We start from the raw sequence: 26,847 nt of genomic DNA on the forward strand, positions 1-26,847 counted from the left end.
CAACTCAGGATTAGTATTAGGCTAGGCTCACATATCACTCAAAGCTATGATTATTTAACCATAGTTGACTAAATTAAGAGTTAGCTAGTTACTTCCCAGCGCTTTGTTGTATGTAAAATAAACATGTTGCTCTATTCTAATATTTATCTATATTATCTTTCAATGTTGCCTATGAAATGTGCTTGTTTATTTTTTTTCATCTTTATAAGAATCTTATACATATGCTAAATTTTCTTAAATTAGTCAACCATAAATAGGTATATAAGCTAATACTGCACACATCTAGTGAAGTGCACTAGTTTTGATTAGCTGCAGGCAATATACAAGTCCAGGCAATATATATTGCCTGCTTAAAATCAAAGATATTTGGGAACAAATGGGCCAAATATTAGTTATTGACCTGGAGGATCAAAATTCAAGTCCACCCTGTCATAAAACTTTCTTGGGATACTTAGAGCTGCTCTCTTCCTCTCAGCCTAGCCTACCTCATATAGTTATATAGAAAATGTGGAGATAATGCTCTTTTGAACTCTTGGAGAATATTGACTAATATCATAAATCTATTAGTTCTAATTTATCAGTTTGGTAAAGTGGCTATGGCATCAGGCTAAAAACAGGGAGAATGGGAATTCTAATCCTGCCTTAGGGACAAAGATAGCTGGGTGGCCATGGGCCAGTTACTTTCTCTAGGAAAGAAGCAATGGCAAACCACTTCTGAAAAACCTTCCCAAGAAAATTGCAAGGACTCATTCAGGGATTCTGTGAGAATTGGACACGATTGAATAGAAGGGAAAATGGTTTTACCATATTCAAAATGCTTAGTATAGTTCTGCTTTCCAGTATACTGAGGCTCTTGTGGGTATTATCATATAGCCTGTGTTCATGGGTAATATTAATAGGCAAGGAAACTGAAATATGGCCCATTTTTCCTTCTGTACATATTAATTCAGCCAAGATGTTTATGTGCAACTTTGTGAGCTTTATACAGATAGTCCTCAATGTACAAGAGTTTGTTTAGTGTCTGCTTGAAGTTACAATGGCACTGTAAATAACTTGACTGTTTTTCAAATTTATGACCGTTGCAACATCTCCATGGTCACATGATCAAAATTCAGTTGGTTGGCAACTGACTCGTATTTATTACGGTTGTAGTGTTCCATTGTCATGTGATCATTTTTGCGATCATTTTTTGACGAGCAAAAAAAAAAGGTATGGGGAAGTCAGATTTATTCAACAACTGTGTTACTAATTCAACTGCAGTGATTAACTTAACAACTGTGGCAAGAAAGGTCATAAAATGTGGCAAAACTCACTTAACAACTCTCATGCTCGGCAGCAGAAAGTTTGGGCTCCATTGTGGTTGTAAATTGAGAACTACCTGTATTGTAAATTCCTCCACACACCAATGTAGAAAATATTACATAGCAAACTTTGTACATTGCAATGTTGTTTTGCAAATCACTCTTTTATTTGCATTCCCACATATAACAATTAAGATAAAAAGAATACAGTAGTGTGCTCTCTGTCCCTAATCTAAATCTGCTGCTAAAGGGGGGGGGGGAATAGATATTGCACACAAAAATTTTCCATAACAATATTATTACCAAAGTGACACTGTCAGGGTTCTGATGCTCTCGAGTTGCCAGACATTTTCCTAAATTACTGATAACATATGTCATTGGCTTATTTCCTTCCCCCCCCCAGTCCTGGTGTTGTCTTCCAGGAATCCTACTATACCTATAAATACCCACAATAGTGGGACAACTTCCTGAAAATGTGACCAAGCCCTCTCCAGTTCTGGTTCCTTAAATTTCCCCTAATGAAAAATATAGAAAGATGGCAAAAGCCTCCAATATTTTAAACCTCCATGTCTATCTTTAATACCAGGAAGGTGCTGTATAATTCCTGGTTCCCACGATCTTTGGTTATTTTTGGGACATCGAGCAAGCTGAAGCAACATGGATTGTTCTACCCTTCTTTCTGTAACACTCAAATATTTATTCACAATAAAATCCTTTTTGGCACTTTGGCCTATGTATCCCTAAATCCTAAAGAACCTTAGGCTCCTGAAGTGCCCCCAGATGGCAATATATCTATATCCTTTTTTTTTTTTTGGTTAAGCAGGAAAATTCTAAAATTGTTTTGGAGCTAAAGCATTTGTAATCAGACTATCCCAATCCATATAATAAGAGATACCATTTATATACAATCTAAAGCCAAACATTCAAAGCTCAGGAAATCTTGGGTTCTGTATGGTCCCAAGTGTAGGAAAGAAACTTCAAGGATTTTGGTTACAGACTCTACATACCTATTTTTTTGTTGAACTTCTATCACACCTTTTGTCCAAGAGTTCAAGGCTGTATAGATTCCTTTTCCAAATTTTTCCCACTTCAATTCTGTGTAATAGACTAAGATAAGAGAGAGTTCCTGGCCCAAAGTCACCCACTGAGTTTCCATGATGGTGGACTTGAATTTGAATTTTCTATTTCCTAGTGCAATATTTTAAATTACTACACTTAACTTGTTCCAACAATAAATTGTTCCAAGACTAGTGCCTCTCAAGCCACTTCAGTGTTGACCGGCACCAGCTAAAGAAGTCAACTCTGAACACAGAAAGAGAAATATTTTAATTAATATCCACATTAAGAATTAATGTATTCAATTTGTTCATTTTTTCTGTGAATTCACAGAGCAACAAGAGACACAGTAAATTTATTTTGGTTCTTCATTTATATTAAAAAAATTAATCAGCTGTTTTTTACACAGCTAGGCCTTGTTTTATAAATATAATACAGCCATAATAAATTGCAAGGTATTACTCTCACATATATTCTGCATAGTATTTCATATCTAAGCTGTATAGCACAGCTTACGACAAAGGCATCTTAAATAAACTGAGGAAAAAGTGCTTGATTTGTAATGTTTTTACAAAAAGTAGAATGTAATACATCATTTTATTATAGATTTAGCTGAGTAAGCTTTATTTAGAAAAAAAATAATTTAAATACTTGGGGCAGCATTTAGCGGGTTTAGTTTTTGGACAGAAAGGAAATTGACCAATACAACAATAGAGCAACTGGAATGCCATATTTGCCCCATTCAGTATAGACAGTTTTGCAAATGGATTTACGGTATCTTCCTTTCTATTCAAATGGTTAATATGATTGCTTACCTTCATTAACAGATACATTAGTGAAAACTCAACCTTTTCCAAAGATGTTCCAATAATACATGTTCTAGGAGCAGATTATGCATTTGAATTGAGTTACAGATATTGGCTCTTTAGTAGAATTTCCATTAATTTTCTTTTCTCAAATATAGCATCTTCTGTATTGGCTTTTTACATGATCATCCAGAGCAAAATATATGCAATAACCCAGTAACAGCATTGCGTGCTGGAAATTGTATTTTGAACTCCTTAAACCTCTGGAAAGAATTGGTCATTTTCAAAAGTCTTGCCTCACAGTTCATGTAGAAAAGTACAATAGCAGCTCAAGAGCTTTTGGAGAATATATAAGAGCAGAAGGGCATTGACAGAAACTTGATTACATATTACACAATTGTAATGCAAATATACATCAAGCTATAAAATGTCTGGAATGAAGCACTGCTTAAAATGTAAAACAGACAACTATATTTTAGTATATTTAGTGGAGTCAGACCCTAAATTTGTCAAGAATAAATCTCTCCCAATTTTTCAATTAAAGCAAAACAAAACCCAAAAGGTGAAATAGGAGGATATTTAGTGCTTCCCATGACAACAACACAACAAATTTCTCTTCTAAAAAGGAATAATGTGTCAACTTGCTTTATATGAACAATTCAGGATAATTTCTAAATGAAATTTGATAAGCATTTGATAAGCAGCAGAGAAAAAAAGCCTTCGAGTTGTCTTAATAATACCAAACAATGGACCTTGATACTATAATTTCTAGCCATGGTAATAGGACCAAAGTAGATGGTAAAATTAAAGAGTTGCAATGAATATACAGGTTTTTTAAAAATGCAAATCACATCCGCTAGAAAAAAAATCTGATCATTACTGGGGCTAAATTAATTTGGCCTTTTCTTCTCCTCCTATAGGCCCTAGAATAATCATCCTTTGAAGATATCAGTAGGTGAAATTTCAATAGGGATTACTATTTCAAAGCAAATACTAGCTTCAACAAATGAGTTTTCTCCAAAATTAGAAGGGGGAGGAAAGATATAAATTCTACTTCCCAGACATCAGATGAATCCAAGCTGATTTTATTTGCATTTCTAAAAAACATTCAAGTCATTTATAAATGCTCTTTTAATAATTACCTCCAGACTGGTTGTGAAAGTTATGACTTCTACAAGATCATTAAAATGTTCTATTCTTGAATTGCAAAGTAAGAAAGTGTTCCCCATTCTATATATTACCTTGGATATGATCTGAGATGGGAAATTGCAAGCAATCCTTTAAGAAATTTTATTTCAATCCTTGCAATTCCCAAGATAACATTTGCCTACAGACAGACAATATTTATACAAAAATATAATACAAATTTTGCATCTTTTTCAGGCTTCGCAAAAGAAGATCATAGGATTTGGGCGACTGATCCTTTTCTTCCCCAATGAAAACATTTTGCGCCTCATGTAGATAGGTTATTTTCCCCACAAAAGGTTAAATTTCAGAGCTGCCAGGACCTGGGGATAATATAATTGTAAAAGACTCCACAAATAAATAGTAGCAACTATTTATATATATACTACTAAAAACACCATGGTATTTAGATTTATTAGAATGTATAATTACAAAAGAACAAACTCTTAATCACTTTTTAACATAGCAATGCAGCATTTATTATGCTTTTTCCTAACAATTCCCAGTTTCTGCTTCCAGAAATTGTTCCAAGTATAAAGGTAATATACACAACAGCAAACATTTTCAAGTTGGTTGACAAGGATTCAAAGTCCTTCATCATTATATACTGGAGAAACAGGCTTTACAATGCTTTGTGGATTAGGTTCCACTAGGGGGCGCCAAGTCACTTCCCCAGACAGCAGCAGGTCTTCTCCTGACATAGCATCCAGATGCTGCACCTGATAATCACAGCAAAATAGTGCAAGTTACTTACAGATTTGTTGGAAGGGTGATTTCTTCCTTCAGGATACTGATGGAAGATGGGGCCATTATTTGTTTAATGAGTGCTCCAGAAAGAAAGAATAGGGTCTCTTTGTTATTAAGACTATTAAAATGCAATTTATGTCAATGTGGTTTTGACTGGTTGCTCTACTGAAATACTCTAGTTTTGTTATCATAGTACAATTCCAGAAAGTCTCTTGATTATCAGTAGAGGCTCTTAGGGGTAGAGCTCTGAAACTCCCCCGTAAAAATGTTTTTCTTTATATTTTTTGAACCATTCCCCAGCATACAGGGATTGCAGTCTCCAGTTGTTTACTTATTTATTTACTAATTTAATGTACATCCAGCCTTTCCATCAACAAATAGCATACAAATGACTTGCTGAATGCTAAATAAATACAAAATAACTAATAATATATTAAAATAACCAACTATGTACATTAACCATCATTAAAACACAATTGGAAATGTATTGTTAAAATAGCACCCATTCAGCTTCAGAGGTGCTTCACAACATATGGGAATATGAACACCTAAGTTTCATTAAAGCAGCTGCATCTCTTTCAAAGACTACATTACAGTAGAAGAAAGCTTCTCAAAGCAGCTGTGCAATACTGGAAACAGATGTAAATGTCTTGATAAATTGCGGACAGGGGTTGCTGAGAAACACCAGCTCCTAAATAGCTCTTCCCAGTAACAATTCCCAATTAATAGAATTCCATTAATTTACGCATTAAATGTGTGCTTGAATAAAAACTTTTTTGCCTGCCAGAATACAGCAGAAAGGCAGCTAACATGATTTCCCTTGGGTGTGAGAAGTCAAGAACTTTACAGCTAGAGAAGAAAAACTGATTTCTAAAAATTGCTGTAAGAAGCAGAATGACTGGAAACAAGGCATGTATTTTGGAGACACAATATTATGGAAAACCCTGAAGTTTAGTTACCAAAAGGAAAATCTAGAGAGCTTCTCACCTAACATGATTTTTTTTCACAAAATAGTAAAGGAACCTTTATTCTATGCTGCTTACCTGCTTGCGCACATATTCTACCATCATTGCCAGCTGCCTAGGATCGCTGCAATGTGTTTCAAACAGATTTCTCCAGATAGCTGCTGCAAGTACATGATCATCTGAGAGTATTCCCTAAAATACATTTTTAAAGAAGATGCTCAGATTTTCTTTAAAAAGCTGCTAGGACTTTACAGCAAAGGGACAACTTATGCTTTACCAGCGGATTGTTGTAAAGAAGAAATGACAGACAGAAAGAACAAACAAACAAGCAAACCAACAACAGCATCATTCAGGCCATGCCAATCTTTTTTTGTAGCCAACTCATGAAATGGATGGTTAGCATGCTAGTGACAGTGGGAAATATGGTGTCTCAAACAGATTGGCTAGGGGGAAATCGGACAAGGCTTTCATAAAAGCCCCCAACAACTCTATTAAAAATTGTGGGCCTCTTACAGCAGAAAGTAAACATCTTGCAAACTGAGTCATTGACATTACTTTCCCCTTGCTTTTTTATTTTAGATTTTTTAAATCCTATTTTTATTAGTTTTTAAACAAATAACTCAAGGCAGTGAACAGACCTAACATTCCTTCCTCCTATTTTTGCCCCAGCAACCCTGTGAGATGGGTTGGGCTGACAAAGAGAGACTGGCCCAAAGTCACCCAGCTCGTTTGCATGCCTAAAGCAGGACTAGATCTCCCAGTTTCCTGGTTTTTAGTCTGGTGCCTTAACCAGCAGTCCATCTCAATGCTATAGAGCAGTGATGGCTAACCTTTTTGCCATCGCGTGCCAAAAGCGGGAGGAGCGCAAGAGTGTCGCACGTGCACGTGCCCACACCCATAATCCAGTGCACCCTGCCCTACCGTGCATGTGCGTGCAACCCCCCGCGCTCTCCCTGCTATTGGCACGTGATGGCACAGTGGGACCGGAAGGCCCGTTTTTTCGCCCTCCCCAGACTCCAGAGCCTTTCTAGGAGCCTGGGAGAGCCTTTCTAATAGTCTGGGGAGGGCAAACACAGCCTTCCCCAACCCCCCCCGAGGCCCTCTGGAGGCCGGAAATGGCCCATTTCCCGACTTCCGGTGGGCCCGGAAGGCCCGAAAATCAGTTGGCCTGCATGTGCATGTGCGCTGGAGCTGAGCTGGGGCAATGGTCGCGTGCCCACAGATATGGCTCCGCGTGCCACCTGTGGCACACGTGCCATAGGTTCGCCATCACGGCTATAGAGGATAAAGGATTTATAATAAACCCATTGTTGTAGACTTGCCATGCTTGAGATATCTGATCATGCTTCACTTCTTACCTTCTCCTAGCTATTTTTTAATACATTGACTGCTAAATAGAAAGGTTAGTACTACCCTGTTCATTTTCACCTCTGTAGGGAAGACCAGCAATGGGTCTTCTTCTGTCACAGTGTGCTCTACTTCCCAGAAGAAGTTGCCAAATCGGCCCATTTGAATAAGATAAATCCTAGTCAAAAATATTGTTCTTTACATTTTTATTTATTAGATTACTAAGACACATGTAAGATGACTCAAAGCAATATACTAGAATTACATAAGCAGAGAACACACTAGGTACTCACAAAATTGCAGATCTTCAATGAGGGGACCTGGAGCAGGTTGACCATGTCCAAGAGGGGCTTTATGAATGACTATCAACATCTTAAAAATTCACTGGGAAGCCAAACAGCAGCTGCTGCAGTTTGCCCAGTGGAAATAATGTACCACAATCACTTAATTATTTGCAGAATCAGGATTACTTGTAGCTTTTAAACAGTTCAAGGGTAACCCCATATAAAATGCATTGCAGAAGTCCAAAGGAGGAGACTAAAATATGGATAACCATAATAATGTTCTTAAAACCTATTTGGTAAAGCTAGACAATCCCCAAGCGTGGGTCCCTGAACCCATAGCTAATTTGTTTTAATATGGTCAAGTCTACTCCTCTAACAACCTCTAAGCATTTCAACATAAGCCCTTATTTGCTTTACTAAACAGAATAAAGATTATTTTTAAAATATTTAAGGAAAACAAAATAAAAAGGACAATTGGGCCTGTAGTACCTGTCGACAACAACATAGTTTTTAAATACAACATTAGCTCTTAACTATTCTACATAAAATAATATTGTGTGCTAACAGCTATAGACAGGACTGCAGAATGTGTAATCAAGAAAGGCTAGAAAAAAGGGGATCCAGGTAGCAGATTCAACATTATGATGGGTTATTCAGGAGCAGGTATTAAAACAAATACAATTCAACAGAGAGCAAAAAAGTTAAATCTCAAGCAAAATACAGACTCCTATGAACAATTTGGTATCAACTTCCCAAAGAGATGCTATAGATATGAGACAGAGTGGGGTCCTCTTCACTGGATGTTCAAGTAGAGACCAGACAGGCATCCATCATGGATATTTTATTTTGGATTTCTCTAATACAAGGGGTTGAGTTTTATGACCTTTTCAATTTTGTAATCTATGATAGTTTTCCAGTGGCCACAGCACATTCTCTTAGCTTCATTCACCTCTCACCAATAGCAGAAATTGAATATTAGGAAATATTAACAAATATTCAGGGCATTTGACCCCACAACGAGGCTCACGTTAATACAAACAGATATTTTGTTTCTGTTCTATATATATTCAACTTTAATGTAACTGTTACCATTACCTCATCATATCCAAAAATAGATGCATAGAAAACTTCTGTCAAGGTTCTCAGACTTCTTCTTAGGATAAGAGAATTAACCTGAAAGATAAAAGCAATGTGTTCTCTGACTTAGACTGGTATTAGAGGCAAAAACAGCACAAGAAAACTACAGTCTCTTACCTACTTGCTTGCTTTAGATAGCACAGAACATAAAATTATATAAAATGAAAGACTTGTGATGTATAGAAGAGAAGGATGCTTGTACAGATACTGAGCTTACTATAGGTTTGCAATGTATGGACAGTATGCCATATTATTAAACAAAAAGCAACGTGGCAGCCAACCACAATTGTTCTTTGAAGGCATGTTCAAGACAATGTTTTTTTCTCAACAGACTATGCTTCTGAATAAATCGTATTTCTATCAGGGGGAGCAGCTCTCTTACAAGATAATATATTTATGATGCATTTTTATTATGCAATAAAAATGTTACCATAAGGATTATTTAACACATAATACAAATATTACAAGAGGCAAAGAAAATAATCGCACTTTACACCGTATCCCTTGCATAGCAGTTTTAAAGCAAAAAGGGGGGCATCTTTAAAAAGAATTATTGAGATAAGAAAGCTAAGCAAGCATGCCAATAAATAAAAGGATGAGTCTTTTACTGAGAAGGGGGAGTGTACCCTGGATAACAGCACAATTTTAAGGGGGCTATCCTCATATGGAGAAACTCTATGACTAACTCCAGAGACACAGGACTTCATTAAAGAAAATAAACTTAAGAGAGGACTCTTTGAACAATCTGTCTCAATCCTATCTTCCCAGAACTGCACAAATCTCAACATCTAGCTTTCAACAATAATTACATCTTAAATTACAATCCTGTTGCAAACGTTATGAATAGTGGAAGACTTATAATTGCTGATAGCTAAATCTTATTCTCCTGCAAAATAAGTCCCGCATAGATCTGTGAAGACCACAATTTGGACTGGAATTACTTTCATATTGGCTTTTTGATCAGAGTAAGTGAGGAATCTTAGGAGAAAACAGTCAATCATTCTAGAAGCCTAGAAGTTTTCTGAAAGCTTCAGATTAAGGGCTGTGCCCCAAATCCCCAAAAATATAAATTAAGCACAGATGCATTAAAGGCCACTGGAATCTATGGCTCAAGATTACTTTCAGAAGGTATACAGTGCAATTTTAGATACAACTAAGCCCAAATGAGTCCAACAGTGTTTAACTTCCAGATAAATATGCATGCTTAGAGCTTAAAAATTGTTTCCAGATTGTCAGAACTAAGGAGTTAAAAGATACTCATTCAAAATGTGCTAAGATTCTTAGTTTTATATATAACATAGGAAAGCTATCTTTGAAAAGATTCCTTCATTGTACTCAGAGATAACATATAAACTATGATTAATACATGCAGGAACAAACATTGGGTGTACATGCTTTCTGCTTTTTCATACAGCACAGCCCCAAGAAGACTTTATTTCAGAGTAACATTCTGATGCAAATCACGATTAGCTCAATTATGATTAAAACAAGATAGACCAACAATGGTCTATTTCAAAGTAATAATAATTGTAACTAATCACAGCGCACTGCCATTTGGATGTTATGCTAAACTATAGTTAATCAAAAACAAAAGCAAAATGTCTTCTTGTAGCCAAAGGGAAGAAAAGAAGGGAAAGCACATACACCTAAGGCCCCTTTCATTTCTCTTGTTACAATCAGCAATTGGTAATGACTAATTTGAACATTTCAGTGTTTTCATCCAACATATTATAAAGAGATAAATACACTTGATTGTTAATTATCCTTCTTTTTTCCCCAATCCATCTATTAGTAATTTCTGACACATTTCTTGTTATTTTTATACATTTCTGGACTGTGTTTTTTTTTAAATGGACATTTTAATTATCCATAAAAGACGGCATATATGTTACAGGATTTTTAACTTTTCCCACATTTTTCAAAAGTAGAGGAAGAGAATTCTGCTTCTTCAAGGGTTTCTTTTACACAAGGCATGCCTGCCACAAAACAGTTAACAGTTAAAGATTTTCTTGCCAATATTTTAAGAGTGCAGAAGGTTCCAAATTGCTGGTAAAACAAACAATGCCAGACTGTGAAAACTCCTGGCTGCCATGCTCCTTGATATTAACAAGAGTTTCTTTATTGCTGTAACCTTTCTGAAGTGAATAAAAATTATTTCTTTGCCCTAGCTCTGCCCTCAAGTAAAAGGAAAAAAGTGAACCCACAAAATGTTACAGAGTAAGTTGACCAGAATCCTGGAGAATTCCAGTCTTCAACATTTATTTATATATTATTATATAAATAGATTGCTCCTCAGTTGTAACAGCCAAATGGTTCATCAATCCCACCAGTACTGTCTTTGCGAATTCTAAGAAGTTTGTGCATTTCTAATGACAGATACATACAAGGGATACTTTATGGTAAAGTTTTCATCCAATGTCTTCTGGAATCAGGCAAATATTTTTCTTTCTAATATTAGAGAGAGGGGGCCACTTATTAATTGACGCAACTTGAAACATTATTGGGAGATAGCCAGTCTTAAAGGTTTTTTATGGATTTTCTAAACTTGCACATTTGGAACAAAATTCAGTACTTTGATTTCAATGAAGGAGATTGAAAAGAAAGAGCCTGTTTCTATAAATCAATGGATTAGCAAGATTCTCAATGAGATAAACTGAAAACTATCATTTTTTTCCTTGAGGGGAACTTTTGATAAGAGGTGAGGTCTTGCATAAAGCTGAATGAATTGATATCATTATAATGTATGCTCAAAATGTAGGCACCGCCACCCTGCATTTCATAAACAAGAATGGTATCCATCAGAGCAATGCTGAAGAGAAGGACATAAAACTGGTATGAATCACTTTGACCTCAGTTGGGTATTGACATTACCCTAACAAAATACGGAAATACACATCAGTTAAAGAAAGGAATATAAGGCGATATTCTTTTAACAACAGAGATCGGAAGACCATTTAGAATTTAGAAACAAAGAAGCATTAGTTTCACCAAATTTCAAAATCAAATGGTGACTACCCTATTACTCTTTTTTGGTATAGCAGATATCTGGAATAAAACTTAGTCAGAAATGGGTGCCAGGGTGGTCTTTCAATAGACTTTAGTCCTCTTTATATCTTGGTGAAGAGAACAGATGAGATTATCAGTATTTGAAACTGGACTGTAGGAAAAAGGGTTTGTAAAAGTTCTACTGTCCAGTTTACCTTTCTGCTTATTAGCATGTCTACTGAACTCTCTACCTGAAGACCTCTCTTATCAATGGGCTACTTTTAGATTCTTCTGCTGTTAATGCTAGGAGCTTTCAGTTCCCATGTCTTTAGAGTGGAGTCTGGAATGATTTAGGAATTCACAACATCCATGGGTTTGTCTTAAATGTCTAGTCTTTACTTTGAAATAGATGGGTTTGTAATTTGAAAGTGGACATCATGTCATAGCCAGACCGCACTCTGATGAGTTTATAATTCATTGGCACTGTACCACTGCAATTGATCCATACCAAATCTGTTGCTCTAAGGGATTTTCTCAAGAATTTTATAGTCTCAGCAACTGGTCAGTCTCTGGAATTCAGAGAAAACGGATATTCAACGTGATTGCCCTGAAACGGCCTCTTTCCACATCTTGAACCTGGGACACCCTTGAACACCCTGGGACATTCCAGAAGGTAAACCAGCAGAAACAAAACCTATAGCGCCAATGCCAATAAGATGAAGAGTGAATATTTTATTTATGGGGCTTTTAGACTTCAATTGTATCCTACTCCAAATGGTTCACTATTCAAACAACCATTCAAACAACATACAAAACAAACAACATTCGAAATGTCACATCCCTTTTAGAATGACAATCTGTTCCCCTTTGAGGTAACTATATTTAAACAAATGTTCAAAAGGCTATGAGCAATGAGGTCACTCTTGCCTCTGAGGTGGAGAGCTCTTACAGAAAATGCTTGCCTCCGTGTTCCCTCTCATCAAATATAGACCATCAGAAACTACTCTATGTTAGAATACACTGAGTGGACAAATTCTAACTGGAATAGGCAGTCCTGAAGTTAACATTCAATGTTTCACAGGGAGAAAGACATTGGGATACCTTATCCTAAAAACATCTCACTAGAGAGTACTAGTCTCCAACCTTCATTTTTAGGAAAGTTCTTGTGGAAGTTAGCTCACAGACAATCTTGGATGAAATGGATTATCTTGATTCCTATATTTGGGTTTCAATTTGGTTAACAATTCTAATTAAATTTACAGGTTCTTTTTCATTATATAATTTGTTACTTTAGACTTCTGTTACTTTGGGCAGCTATGAAATTCAGAATATATTAATTGTAACTACTACAACTGGACAGGACATCTTCTGGCAAATCAGGAAAAGAAAAGAAAGGATTGGAAGTTTTATTTTAGTTGCTTATAGCCAGATTCTTTCCGCTTTACTAGTGCAGTATGAAGTAACCTTAGTAAACTTCAGTGAAATCAAGTCATAATGAGGGAAAGTAAGAGGGGCTACCAAGTATAAATAGTTCTACCTAACATAAAACAAAGACTTCATTGTACTCCATGTGCAGAATCAATACATGAATTCAAGAAACACTTCAATGTGTTTCTGGAAAAGGAGGGGCCTGAGTGGTCTGGAGGAAAAGCAGGAAGGTAGGATTAAGATAAATTAAAATGTGGTTGGCATATTGGGCTGGATGGCCCCTTCCTGCTCCTATCATCTTGTACAATTTTTAAGGCAGGCTCAGCTACAAATCAGGATTTTATACTGAACAAACAAGTCTTAGATGTACTGGGATTACAGCGCCCCTTCAACATGAGAGCAATGTTTTGTTTAAAATAAATGTTTATTTGCCACAAGGAATACTAATTTCAAAATCCGATCTTTGCACACAGTTTCTACAAGATTTAAACTCTCCTTGAAATTTTTTAAAAAATGAAGATCGGGGATAAGTAAACATTAACAATGGTTTAGATATCTCAACAACTTGTAGGTATACTTCTATTTGATATTGCATAAATCAATTTATAATAGATATTATTCAAAATTTATTTGACTGTACAATTTTAGATGGCTCTTCATGTGAGTTTAGAAGCATTCAGGAGAATAATATTATTGAAAGTTGGTGAATTGTACATGTTATCCCCTGGAAAAGCAAGAAAAAGGGACAAGAGAAAAAAGATCCATCCTTTAAATTCAAGGTTTCAATTGCTGCTGAGACAGTAAGAACATGAATAAAAGTGTGAGAATGCTAAGGATAAAGGCTTTCCTATTTTTTACTGTGTGTAGAAAGTATCAAGTCAAGGTTCCCCAAGGAAGGACAGTACACCACAATATAATTGTATAATGTTAGTACTTACTGTGAGAAAAGAGAATATGTTATGTAATTAATTATCGACTCTAAAAAACATATTTTGCAAGTTCAGGTGCTTTTCTGAAAAAGCAGTCATCTATACACATAGTATAGAGTAAGCATCATGGAGAGGATGTATTCCAAGATCAAGAGAAGGAGCAATGATATCAAATGTAGTTTCTTCTACTGGTTTCTTGGTTTCCAATTACAGCATTGACTACATAAGCTTCCAAACAACAAAATCAGAAAAAAAATAATTTCTCGAATTGTAAAGAATAACTCCTTATATGATCATAAAAGTGGGCAATGGTATGGACTCAAAAGCAGAGACCACAATAGTACAGAATCTATTGCTAAAAGAAATAAATACATTAAAAATGACCATGCCATGCCTGCTTTGTATAAATCTGAGAACCCAAGCAAGTAACTACAATACCACTTACTTTCTAAAGGTGCCTAAACAACTTTCAGAACCATAAACCATTAAATGCTGAGAATCTGTACCACAAGTTATAACATAAAGGCAATTACTGGATTACAATGAAAAGAAATAGCCTGGAAAATGCTCCCATCTGGTACCCGAGAAAGAGGTTTGCATCATCTTTTCATTGAGGCAACTGAAAAATAACTGAGAAAAATCAGCAGGGTCCACTTAACAGAATTCACTGACAGGTTTTTAGCCAAAATGCTTAGTTCTAGAACAGAGAATGAACAACTTTGTGGAACTGGCACTTCACATTAGCAGAGGGGAGATCTGCTATAGATTCACAATGATTCAAAGTATGCAGAAATGCATCACTTACTTGAATAAGGCCATTTAAAAGTATGCTGGTTTTTGTCTTTTTTTTATTATGTGACATGGGCATTAAGAGCTTATGGTAACGTTTTCCTCCCTGCTTCAACATGATAGCATAACATGATGTCAATTTTCAAAGTTTGAGAGCTGCAGAACACAAGTACAGGCCCAAGTACATTTCTGATACCATTGTTTGACTACTTTGCTTTATAACGAAAATGTAGACTTTGTGATTTCAGGATCAATGGCTCCTGAAACCTTAGATGTGGCCTTCACAAGAGTTTTAACTTTTGTAACAAATTATATTTTTTACTGACAGAAGAATTGACATGATTGGAAAGTAACTACATTTGTGTTAACTAAAGTTAATAGTAAATTAAATCAAATGTAAAGATAAATTAAATGAAACCAACTTAATTTTTTGTTCAGGCTGATTCCCTAGCTTTTTGAGTGTAGCTTTCAACCCAAATGTGGCCCTTATTTCAGAAAAATAACCCCACTCCACTCTTGTACACCACTACTCTAAAAGATTTCTAACTTTTATATTTCTCAGACTATGAGTCAATTTACAAATTACTATGAAGTCCTCTGTCTCACAGAGAGCCTGTAGACAATTATAGACAATTATACCTTGCTTAATGGAAGTTAGGCATAACCTGTTTATAGCATCCCACCTGCAGCAAACTGATTAAGCCACAAAACCTTTAATTAGACACAACTTTTTGTTTAAATCAAAATGGAACATTATGACCACCAGTTTGGAACAAGATGGGATGATGAGAAGCTAACCTCGAAGTATGATTTAATATTCTGATTCTCAAGCTGATATCCACTATATATCCCTATTTGGATGGAATATAAACATCATTTAAAACTGTAATGCAACTCAAAAGAAGAGAAATATAGAAACTCAATGCATAAGCAAAATATTCATGTATATTCAGATAATAAAATAGGATATGATTACCCATATGCTTACCTTATTGAGTCATATTTATCAAGATGATGGTAGTGGTGATTGAGGTGAGTATTGTTTTTTATGCAGCAGTTTACATATTTACATTTTACAAAAATAAAGCCTATGTTTTAGCTCAAACTCACAAAACTGAATAGCTGGCATTTTTGACAACTGTGTCTGTAAATTACACAGCCAGAATTAAAAAGTTTTGAGTTTTTGAGTGAGTTTTTTTTTAATGATACCTAATGTTACAATTAACACTTTTAAATCACAATATCAAACTAATTTTTATGCTTTTTTAAAAGTTTGGTAGAAAAATCAGAAGTGGAAAAATTAGATAAACACTGGTTAGCCACAAAACTGGACCCACCTGATATGTAACCAACAAAAGTAACTTCGAGTTTTAGGGGCAACAGAATAAAATTTATATATGAAACCTGCCAGCACCAGTAGAATTGCTGAGGCCAAAGGCTTTCTTTTTGTTTTTACAGCTGTGTCAAGTTTTGGTTCCCTCTTGCCAACAATCAAAAGTGTTGAAAGAACCCAGGTTAAAGGGTCCCAACATTTTGCAGCTAAGATTCAAATTGCAGCAATTTTAACAGCCGGTCTATGAATTAATATACTGTTTAAAACTAGGAAAAGCATAAGTTGGAAATGAAAATGCCTTGATTCAAATCATGATGTTCTCACATTGGTAACATCAAATAGCAAGTTGTAAAACTAAAGAAAATGGCCATATCTCAATCTATAATCATATATCATTTCTACATTACTTACTGTAATTTCCTTATCATATTTAGAGACTGCCCATTTCCCTCATAAAGCAACTCTATGTATACACTAGCTATGTGTTACCACAACATGCAATTTGTTGTAGCATTTACTTGCTTTTCCAAATTACTTTCTTGATTTTATTTTCTTCAGCAATGTTATTTTTTAAAATTATTCTAAAGTTTGCATTTAAAGAAAGCTTCATTGAACAACTGTATATAGCTGGACCTTATATTTCTTTATGGCACTTATACTGTTAAAACTACTGACTGGCTATATCAGAGGTGGGTTTCAGCAGGTTCTGAACAGTTCTGGAGAACCAGTAGCAGAAATTTTGAGTAGTTTGGAGAACCAGTAAATACCACCTCTGACTGGCCCCGCCCCCATCTATTCTCTGCTTCCCAGCTGATCAGGAGGAAATGGGGATTTTGCAATAACCTTCCCCTGGAGTGGGGAGGGAATGGAGATTTTACAGTATCCTTCCCCTGGAGTGGGGAGGGAATGGAGATTTTACAGTATCCTTCCCCTGGTGTGGAGAGGGAATGGAGATTTTACAGTATCCTTCCCCTGCTGTGCCGACCATGCCACGCCCACCAAGTCACACCCACAGAACCTAGTAGTAAAAAATTTTGAATCCCACCACTAGGCTGTATAGTAATCAATTTATACTATTCAATTTATATACATGGACTGTAATTTCTCTTTTAGCCTGGAATGCATCTTTAATTTTTACTGTTTAAAAGAGAGATTTACTCTCTCTGCTATAAATTCTTCAAAAGTGATAAAAAAGTGACAAAAAAGTGAATTGTTCTGAATTAAACAGCAAGTCTTTTTAAAACTAATACATAAGTTGAGTTATTGAGAATTTGTTTTTAAATTCAGAAAATACTAATACAATTTGTATTATGAGGTAACTTGGGCTGAGAAAGAATGACTGGCCCAAGGTCACTCAGCTATACATTATTATTATTGTTGTTGCTGTTGTTACTGTTCATAGCACTATTAAGTAAAGTAGTATTTATTAAATTATTTTCATATTTGGGATTTCAAGTTTAAAACAATCTGGGATTTTCTACTAGCAACATCTTTCCATTTCTGTGATAATAATGAACATAGCATTGTGCCTCAACCGCTGCCGGGGTGTGTGCGTGTGTGAGACGAAACGTAGAAAAGGGTCAAGGCATGAGCTAAGATGAAGTAATTTGCCAGTCTGAGCAATACTACTTTCATACGCACATTAGCCTCCAATTTTTCTTCACATACGTCCCTAATATAATTCTATTGTGTATTCATGAACAAAATAGAATGAAGAAGATACTTAAGTGTTCAATGGAGTGTTCTACTGGGCCTGGTAGTTTAGCAGACTAAAAGCATTGTGATTAACACCAGCTGTCTGCAATTACTGTAAGTTCGAATCTCACCAGGCTCAAGGTTGACTCAGCCTTCCATCCTTTCTAAGGTAGGTTAAATGAGGACCCAGTTTGTGGGGGCAATAAGCTGTCTTTGTATAAATATACAAAAGTATGAAAGCTATTGCTTAACGCATTGTAAGCCGCCCTGAGTCTCCGGAGAAGGGCGGCATATAAATCAATTTTTTTAAAAAAATGAATCCATATCAAGAAATACTCACTCCCATAACCTTCCCACGTTGCTCAGCATCTTCCCACATAGCATATACTATATAGTAACACATGTATTTTCCTGCTCGGCCCTCTTGTTTCATTCGTACTAAGCACATCCTAGAGGAAAGCAAATCATTTTTTAAAAATACAGACACATACAAAAATAAAGATGGAAAATATATTGAAAAGAAATAAACCAAAAATGAAACAAATTTTAAGAGAATGGTAAAAATTCTGATTTTAAGAGTACATAGTAAAATCATTTTGGAATATAAAATAACACAACTTCCAGTAGAGCATTCCACAGAACACAGTCACAACATTCTACAGATCACAGGAAAGTGGCTGATTTACTTATATGATTTCTTTTAGCTGTCTTCCAGCTATAGGGCTGCAATATTAATAAATTATCAAAAAGGCAGCAAAGAAAATCCATTCAGAATCTCACTTTTAGACATATGTACTTAAAACTCCAATTGTTTTCAACTAACATTTAATCCCAGGCAAATATGTGTTAAGACTGAAGCCACAGATTCAATTCATTAGAATCAATATTCAACTAAACATGGAAATCAGGCCGTCTCCTAAAATGAGAATATGTAAGGTTACCATATATCTTTTGGTATCAATTCTTCCAAATAAAGAATCAATTCCTTTGAAAAAGAGAACAAATCCAATGTATGTATCAAGGACTTTTAATTTCTGTGCTAAAACAACGTCACTCTTGAAGCTAACAATTCAGTGTATTAAAAGAGGTACTGGTTCTTCATGGGTTATTCTAAATTTTGGATTTTGACAATATTTTGAAAGTACTGTGTGGGTGGTAATATATAGAATAGAATAGAAAATAGACTAGACTAGACTATTTTATTGACCAAGTGATATTGGACACACAAGGAATTTGTCTTGGTGCATAAAAGAAAAGATATGGTCATCAAAAAAACAACAATATAGACACAATTAAACCAGCATGAACCACAGGTAGGAAATACAATCTAAATGTATAAGAAATAGTTGTTTTGCTTCTTTTGGTCCATTTTTATAAATTTTCAGATTTTGGCAAAATAAAAATGCCCCTCCTAGAGAGAAGAGTTTAATGCTAGAGTTTGTGTTAGAACAATATCAAATGGCACCGTTTTAAAGTTGAGACCTGGAACATTCTCAGTGTACCAGATCTTGCTGATGGAAAAACCTTGAATTGCACAAGGAAGCTTACTGGCAACCAGAAAAGGAGTTATATGAGCAATTACTAACTGAGGTGTCATAGAATTATAAATCAGATGCGGTTTCAAGTATTCTTCAATGGCAGCCCCAGGTAGAGCACACTGTGCATATTTGTATGTGGCAAAAGTATATGAATTTCTAGGATAAATCAGATCATGTGAAGGGAAAATCAGAGTAAGAGTATTTGGATAATAATCAGGTGTGAGGATGGGAGGAACAGAATTCTGGGGATTCACTACCCTTGGATGGATTTGTACCTCCAACTAAAAACACAAAGCTGTCAGAGAATAAGTAAATTCTTGCTGGCTTGCTAAGGTCTTCAAAATAGCAGACTTTTACTAAACCCTTTTTGTTGTTGAGCCAGGATGGATGTATTTGTTGCAGAATGTTCTCTCACACCATGATCCATCTTCTCATGATAACAAGCAAGCATCCCTTCCTGGCATTTCCCTCCAGCACACTACATTGTTGTACCCCTTCATTGGAGAGCAGCTTTCAATTGGACTACAGTTGTGCCACAAGATGTGGCAGTAAACTAATACCAGCTAGTTGGAGGGACTGAGGCATACAACTATAGCTACTGTGCCCAATAATCTACCACTCCTCCAATTGCCATGTTAAAAAATGGGATTCAATAACTCTTTAAAATAGCTCCCTGCTGCACAGTCCTGAGAAAATAAAGGTCTGCTTTTAAAGAGATGTAAATTGGTGAGCCAACACAGTCCTGACACATACCTTTCTGGAAGCAAAGACAAAGCCTTGCATAGTACTAATTTAAAAAATCACAGAAACTAATGCAATTATTACTGTCTGAAATAAAAATCTACACTAATTCCCAACGTGCCTTTAACGCAATGCTTGAAAAGTTGCAGTGAATTTAGATGCATTGTGCTGTCACACAGCAATTTAGCAACACTCTGAATGAGGTCATGGAAACTGGAATGAGTCTCCCCTTTACATTAACTGCCACTTGAGATTAAAATGACAGACTTTCTAGCCAGATCAACACAGCTGCAAAACTTATTTTTTACCATAAGGCTACATTTAAACATTCAGTTAATAATTTTATAAGTTTTTGAAATTTTCTTTACCCACTTATTAATTTCTTAAGTGAACATTCCGCTGCATTATCATAGTTTAGAAACCAGATATACTTGCTTTGATATCCATTTTTCCAAATTCATATTTCATAATTTACACAGCTTCTCAATTCATAAACAAAGATTTTACCATGCTCTAGTGCTGACTTCTCTCCTCAGACCTGACAAATCAATCATTGTTATATATATCAATGTATTTTCTTTCCATACATTAGCCAAATTATTTCTTCAATGAATTCCAGGCAATCCTGGAACTGAAGCCCTGGGCAGATCTAGGTAGCAAGGCTAGGAAAATTAGAACTGGACTAGGTAACGTGTTACTAAATTCCTTCCATCACTCCTCATTATCAGCCATGCTTCCTGGGAATCTTGGGAGTTAACTGGTGAAGGACATTTTTCTTGAAGCTAAAGTTGTATACATCACCAAAACTATTTTGATTCTGATAAATATAACATTGTATGGCACAACAGGAAATGGTGACTTTTTTTCGTAAAGCAAGTACAGATTTTTCATTCACATATTCATTCTTCTACTTCCTTCATTATAATAAGGATATTACTGTTGCTTATTTTAACCTATCATCTTTTTTAAACACATTTTTCAAAAAATAGTTATTTGACAAAATAAATTACAGCGACTATTTGTTTGATGTTGCCCACCTTCAAAAATATGAAAATAGCCAAGCCATTATTTTTAGAATATGGTTCATACTAATGTTCACTAACTTGAGAACTGGTATTGCTAACCTACGTGAGAGGTAATTCTAAGTAAACTACAGAATTGCATTTATACTTTATGAAAACAGGAAAAAAAATAGAAACATTCTTTTTAAAAGTCACAAGAGTTTATTTATGGTAGCATATTCCAATTAAGGTTTTCATTAAATATGTTTAAAAATAAACATAAGAATTTTTTTCAGAAGTACTTACCACAAAAAATTTATTGTAAAACAATGAAATGTATTGTTAAAATTAATTTGTCAATATTTTTACAAAACAATTTACATCTAATGTAATTAATTTCTAAAAGGCAAACAAATGGAAAATAATGATTCCTTTCTTTATTATTTATTATTCTATCATTCTGACCTTCCCAAGCCCCTAACTTTAGTTAAAAATTAAGTTTTGCCTAGTTATTTTTCTTGGATGATTATTTAACTAATGAAGGAAAAAATCACTTTGAGGTGTTAAATATTCCACATGAAACCAACTTGGCACTCATATAACCTGTAGTTAGGTTTTAGAGGTAAAAATGTAAATGTTAATGCTATAATTTGTTAAAGGCTTCTGACAACTAGTAAGTCAAGTTACCACAAGTTCTCACAATTCAAAGAACTCCTACGTAAATGTGAGCTTTTCCTAAAAACAGATAAATAAAAGACTTTTCCATTCAGGCTGAATGAAGCTTTTAAACTAGTAGAGTGAAGAAACTAGTAGAAATAGCATGTTGAAATTTTTTAAAAAAAAAATCTGGCACACATTTAACATGGTTTAGCCAAATGACAATTTTCTCCTTTTCTTGATACAAGAGTTGTAGTAAATGTAACTTTAAAGAGCTTTACTTACCAGACATGAAGTTGTGCTATTAAAAACCAAGAGTTGAAAGTGTCAGGGATCTGTAATTCTTAAAAATGAATGTAGTGAGTGAAAATGTATTTTATACTTAAACATGTAAAAACATGCATGAATTGGCTTGCATACACATCTACTCTGCACATACAAGGAGGAAAAAATCTGCACATATGCATGTGCATACCTAAGGTAATTCTTTTTTTTCCAGTGCTAGATTGACACGTAAGCCTATAAAACTTGAGAGAAACTGGAGGAGATCAGAGTTTTGGTGCTGGTGGATAAAACTATCCATGTATATTAACATGGTGAGTCAGTATTTTAATGTTTGTGTTAGTAGGGAATATGTTGGACTCTGCAATTTGCTTTTTGATAAACTAGTACTTTGTGACAAACCACATGATACATTTTAAGCAATGTGGTATAAAAACAATTTTTGTGTATATCATATAATTACCATAAATTATCACTGGGCATTACTTAACATAGGAATTCAAAGTCAGCAATCTTTCTAGGCAACATCTTACGAGCTTTCACAATGGTGTTAAGTGCTCTGTCCAAAGCCTTTATGAAATCTCACTCAGTTATTAAATCCCATGGGATTTTAGTGATTTTATATTCAGATTTTTAGTCAATCTAAAGACAACCAATTCAAAGATGACCTGGGCAAGCTTTTTAAGCAGCTGTGCCAAATATTTCAGGGGATGCATAATTCCTTTTAAGGAATGATGTTTCATTTTTATTGGGGCACGTTGCACGTTACAATTCTATTAATCATAGACGTCTTGTGGGTCTCCTGTGGGGATAAGAGAACAGGGTCTGAGATGGTGCTCCCCTTCCCAACCAGACTTCCCTTAAATGTCTGGCAATGGCTTTTACAGAAACAAGAAGCTACAGTCTGACACTTCCCTGTAGCCCATGTCTGTCTGTCATGGTCCCACATCCTTCTTGCTTTTCCTGCTGGAGCCCAAGTAAACTAACTGAGTAGGAATAGAGGGATAGTTCTGAATTGACTCTGACAACCGTCTACACTTCTGTGCTAACAGAGATAACAGAAATCCTATTTCTCTCCCATTTCAAGATTGGAGATGAATGAAAATAATAAGGGTGTAAATAATCATAATAGATTTTAACACATTACAATTCAGAAATGTATAACCTCTATGTATATAAGTTATGTAACCTATAACTGGTCTTCCATGAAATCTTCATCTATCTTCCCCTCCCTTTCCCTTTCCCTTTCCCATCCCAATATATTTAAATCTTATATCAGTTAAGCTACTCCCTATATCTGATGAAGTGAGCAGCATCTCACAAAAACTTATGCCTTAGAACATTGTTGCCGAACCTTTTCGGCACCAAGTGCCAAAACCCAAGGAGCAGCCGCCCAGCTGGCCGGTACACATGTGCATTCCAGAAACCAGAAGAGAAACCCGAACTCTGGCCAGGATGAATCCCCCCCAGCCCACCACCAAGAACAAGCCAACGCAGGCCCCCTTTCTTCCACTTCTGCCAGGGGAGCGTGACCGCTTTCCGGCTGGCATACCTCTTATCCCAGCACCGGACAGACGTTCCTTCTGCGCGGACTCAGTCTTGCGCAGCCCCACAGCCGCAGAAGAGCAGCAGCCGCAGCCGCAGAGCAAGGGGCAGGAGGGAACTGGCTGGCCCCTGCAGCTGCTCCTCCGCTGGTGAGCCAGGCCCTCGGCATGAGGAGTTGAGCTCTCCTCCGGCCCTCCTGGGGCAGCTCGCCTCCCTGATGGTAGCTCCTCCTCCTGGCTGCTCCAGCATCCGGCCAGAATCAGCAGCGCGAGAACTGCTACTGCCCCCTCGCCCCCAGCGGTTAGGCGCTCTGGACCACGACTGCGCGTCAGTGCCGTGGACTGGAGGGTTGGAGCCATGAAAGAAGCCGTGCAAGAATGCGGGGAGGGAGGGAAGCCCCAGCCCACCCATCCTGGCTGGTAGCTCTGCTCCCCTTGCTCTTCCGGGTTCTGGCGTGCCGGCTAGCAGGTCTTCACGTGTGCGGGAGCGCTGGAAACTGGAAGAGCAGCCATCTGGTGTGCATGTGTGCGCCGGGAAGATGATCTTCAGTTTCCAGCACGCACATGCACACCAGCCACCTGATCTTCCGGTTTCTGGCGCGCATGTGGGCACGAAGACTAGCTGGCCAGTGCACATGCGCATTTCGGAAACCAGGAGATCATCTTCCTGGTACACACAAGAGCGGCTGCTCTTCCAGTTTCCAGTGCTCCCCCGAGCATGAAAACCAGCTGGCCAGCGTGCTGGAACCTGGAAGAGCAACAGGCGATGGCTCGTGTGCTCGGAGAGATGGCTCTGCGTGCCACTTCCAGCACGCGTGCCATAGGTTCGCCATCACAGCCTTAGAATAAAATTTGTTAGCCTCAGTGAGCAAAAAAATCAGTGCTCAGTTGTAATGGCATTTTCATATATATTTTGTTTAAAGAAATTGTCAATTAGATATAAATAATTTCCTTCATCTTCTTTTCAGTATGTATTATGTGGCTGTGTGATAATCCTTACAAAGCAATTCAGAGGAGGCAAATGGCAAGATCTGAATTTTGTAAGCTATCTTATTTCTATCAAAATAACAGGATAGCGAAGAGAGAAGAGAGGAGAAGACGATGGAGAACTTACTGTTAAAGAATTCTTCATAGTCTATTTTATCCACGCAGCATGTATACATGCGTAGTGCAGCTATTCTAATTTTCTGAAGAAAAAAGACATATACTTAGTACAATGTTATATCATTTCTATTTTTTACTAAAGAAACTTCTGCAAAAATACATAAATGTACCTCTATATTTTGAGATTCATATTTATATATCATTTATTATTAGCTAAATATGCATTATTAACTAAACCAATTTATATAACTGCCCATCTCACAAATAGCAAAACGGTAACATACAAAATAAAAACCCAACTAAAAGGATTATTGCATCACAATATATTAAACTAGTTATATAATTTCATTTAACAATATTCAGTTTAGAATAACTTAATTAGCAATACTTCATTTCCACTAACATGAGCCTTCAGATGTATTTAATCTCTGAGATGTTTAGGCTGTTCACAGCCTAAACTGAATTTAGGAGAATTTTGAATAATTACACTGGGTCTGAAAGCATTATCAATCCCATGCCATTATATTTAGAACACATTCATCCAATCTTATATTTTTTCCTATTCCAAACATGCCAATTCTTCATTGATACCATTATCATAAAAATAGAAGTGTCATTTAGTTATAAACGGGCTAAAGGCGCCTGTGGCGCAGCAGACTAATAGCCTGTTATTATCATTCAGCTGCCTGCAATTACTGTAAGTTCGAATCTCGCCAGGCTCAAGGTTGACTCACCCTTCCATCCTTTCTAAGGTAGGTAAATTGAGAACCCAGTTTGTGGGGGCAATAAGCTGACTTTGTATAAATATACAAAAGTATGAAGGCTATTGCTTAGCACATTGTAAGCCGCCCTGAGTCTCCGGAGAAGGGCGGCATATAAATAAAATAATAAAATAAAATAATAAATAAAAGTGTCTAACCCTAACCTCAGTACAAGAATCCAAATTGAAATATTTTTTCATATTTTATTTTATCCTATTATTTAAGTGGGATCTGCTTTTTTCAGAGCATTATTCTCTATCCTGGCTAGATCAACTGGGGTTGTGCGGTGAATCCTGTAGTGTGCACGTACTGAACTCGCTAATCTCTTAGGCCCCTTCTAACTCTAAGATTCAATGGTAGTAAACATTCTTGACTTTATCTGAAACATCCTGTCAGGTACTTTAAAAATGGTGTTATCTTATCAAGAAACAATACTGTATGGTTAGTCTTTCCTAAAACAACATCTTAAAGTAAACCTTGATGAGATGATCACATAAAAATACCCTTTGGCTCATGCATCTATAATCTGTGATTACAGATATTGCTAGGTAAATTGGAGATTTTATTATGTGGCATCAATACATCAGTATATAGAAATTTATTTCTGCCCTGCTATCATGAACATGATTAAAAGCCATTCAAAGACTACTCAAAGGTCAGAAAAGAAGAAAAACGTTAAGTCAATCCACAGCATGTTATGTCATAATTAAACATGCAGAAAATATTCAGCCAAAATTAGCATTTTTGATCTTCAAGTATAATAGCTGCAGTCCTATAAACATCCTTATCTCAAAGTATGCCAAGGATAATTCAATGCTTCTGAATAAGCATGAATAGGATTATTCTATAAAATACAGTCATTACTTCTCTAGACTAGGAATTTGGTGTTCCAGCAAAATGTAGACCAAATACAAGTAACAAGTTTATGAAGAAGAGGATCAGACTTAAGAAGAAAAATATTTACCCATTTTTTATATTTTAGTGGCCCTGTAAATCCCATTGCTTCTATTATCTTTGTGAAAGTGCCTACTTTCTCTTCAGATGGCTGAGCGGAACTTCTAAAAACCTATAATAAAAGCAAAAAATTATAAAATTCACATTTTCATTCGTAGATTTCAAAAAGTTAAAACTATATTCAGCTCTAAATGCCAGATCTGAATTGACACAAATTTTCCCATTTTTTTTCCCAATGACTATTTTTGCAAAAATGAAGCAAAAAGATACTTTCCACC

General features: G+C 36.0%; 1 protein-coding gene across 1 annotated transcript in view; it reads right to left on the reverse strand.

Annotated features, from left to right (window-relative positions):
• Window positions 1-4,798: 4,798 nt before the first annotated feature.
• UQCC1 (ubiquinol-cytochrome c reductase complex assembly factor 1) overlaps window positions 4,799-26,847 on the reverse strand; it is a 32,182-nt gene continuing 10,133 nt past the window's right edge. Inside the window, exons 4-10 of the mRNA XM_070939925.1 lie at window positions 26,580-26,681; window positions 24,865-24,937; window positions 22,210-22,267; window positions 18,328-18,436; window positions 8,787-8,864; window positions 6,139-6,252; window positions 4,799-5,067 (exon numbers count right to left, since the gene is read on the reverse strand). Coding sequence (XP_070796026.1) covers window positions 4,933-5,067; window positions 6,139-6,252; window positions 8,787-8,864; window positions 18,328-18,436; window positions 22,210-22,267; window positions 24,865-24,937; window positions 26,580-26,681 — 669 coding nt within the window. The 3' untranslated portion in view covers window positions 4,799-4,932. The remainder of the gene's footprint in view (window positions 5,068-6,138; window positions 6,253-8,786; window positions 8,865-18,327; window positions 18,437-22,209; window positions 22,268-24,864; window positions 24,938-26,579; window positions 26,682-26,847) is intronic.

The sequence above is a fragment of the Pituophis catenifer genome, unplaced genomic scaffold (genome assembly GCF_029215685.1).
Source record: "Pituophis catenifer annectens isolate HBS135680 unplaced genomic scaffold, rPitCat1.0.hap2 SCAF_3, whole genome shotgun sequence".
Classification (NCBI taxonomy): Eukaryota; Metazoa; Chordata; class Lepidosauria; order Squamata; family Colubridae; genus Pituophis; species Pituophis catenifer.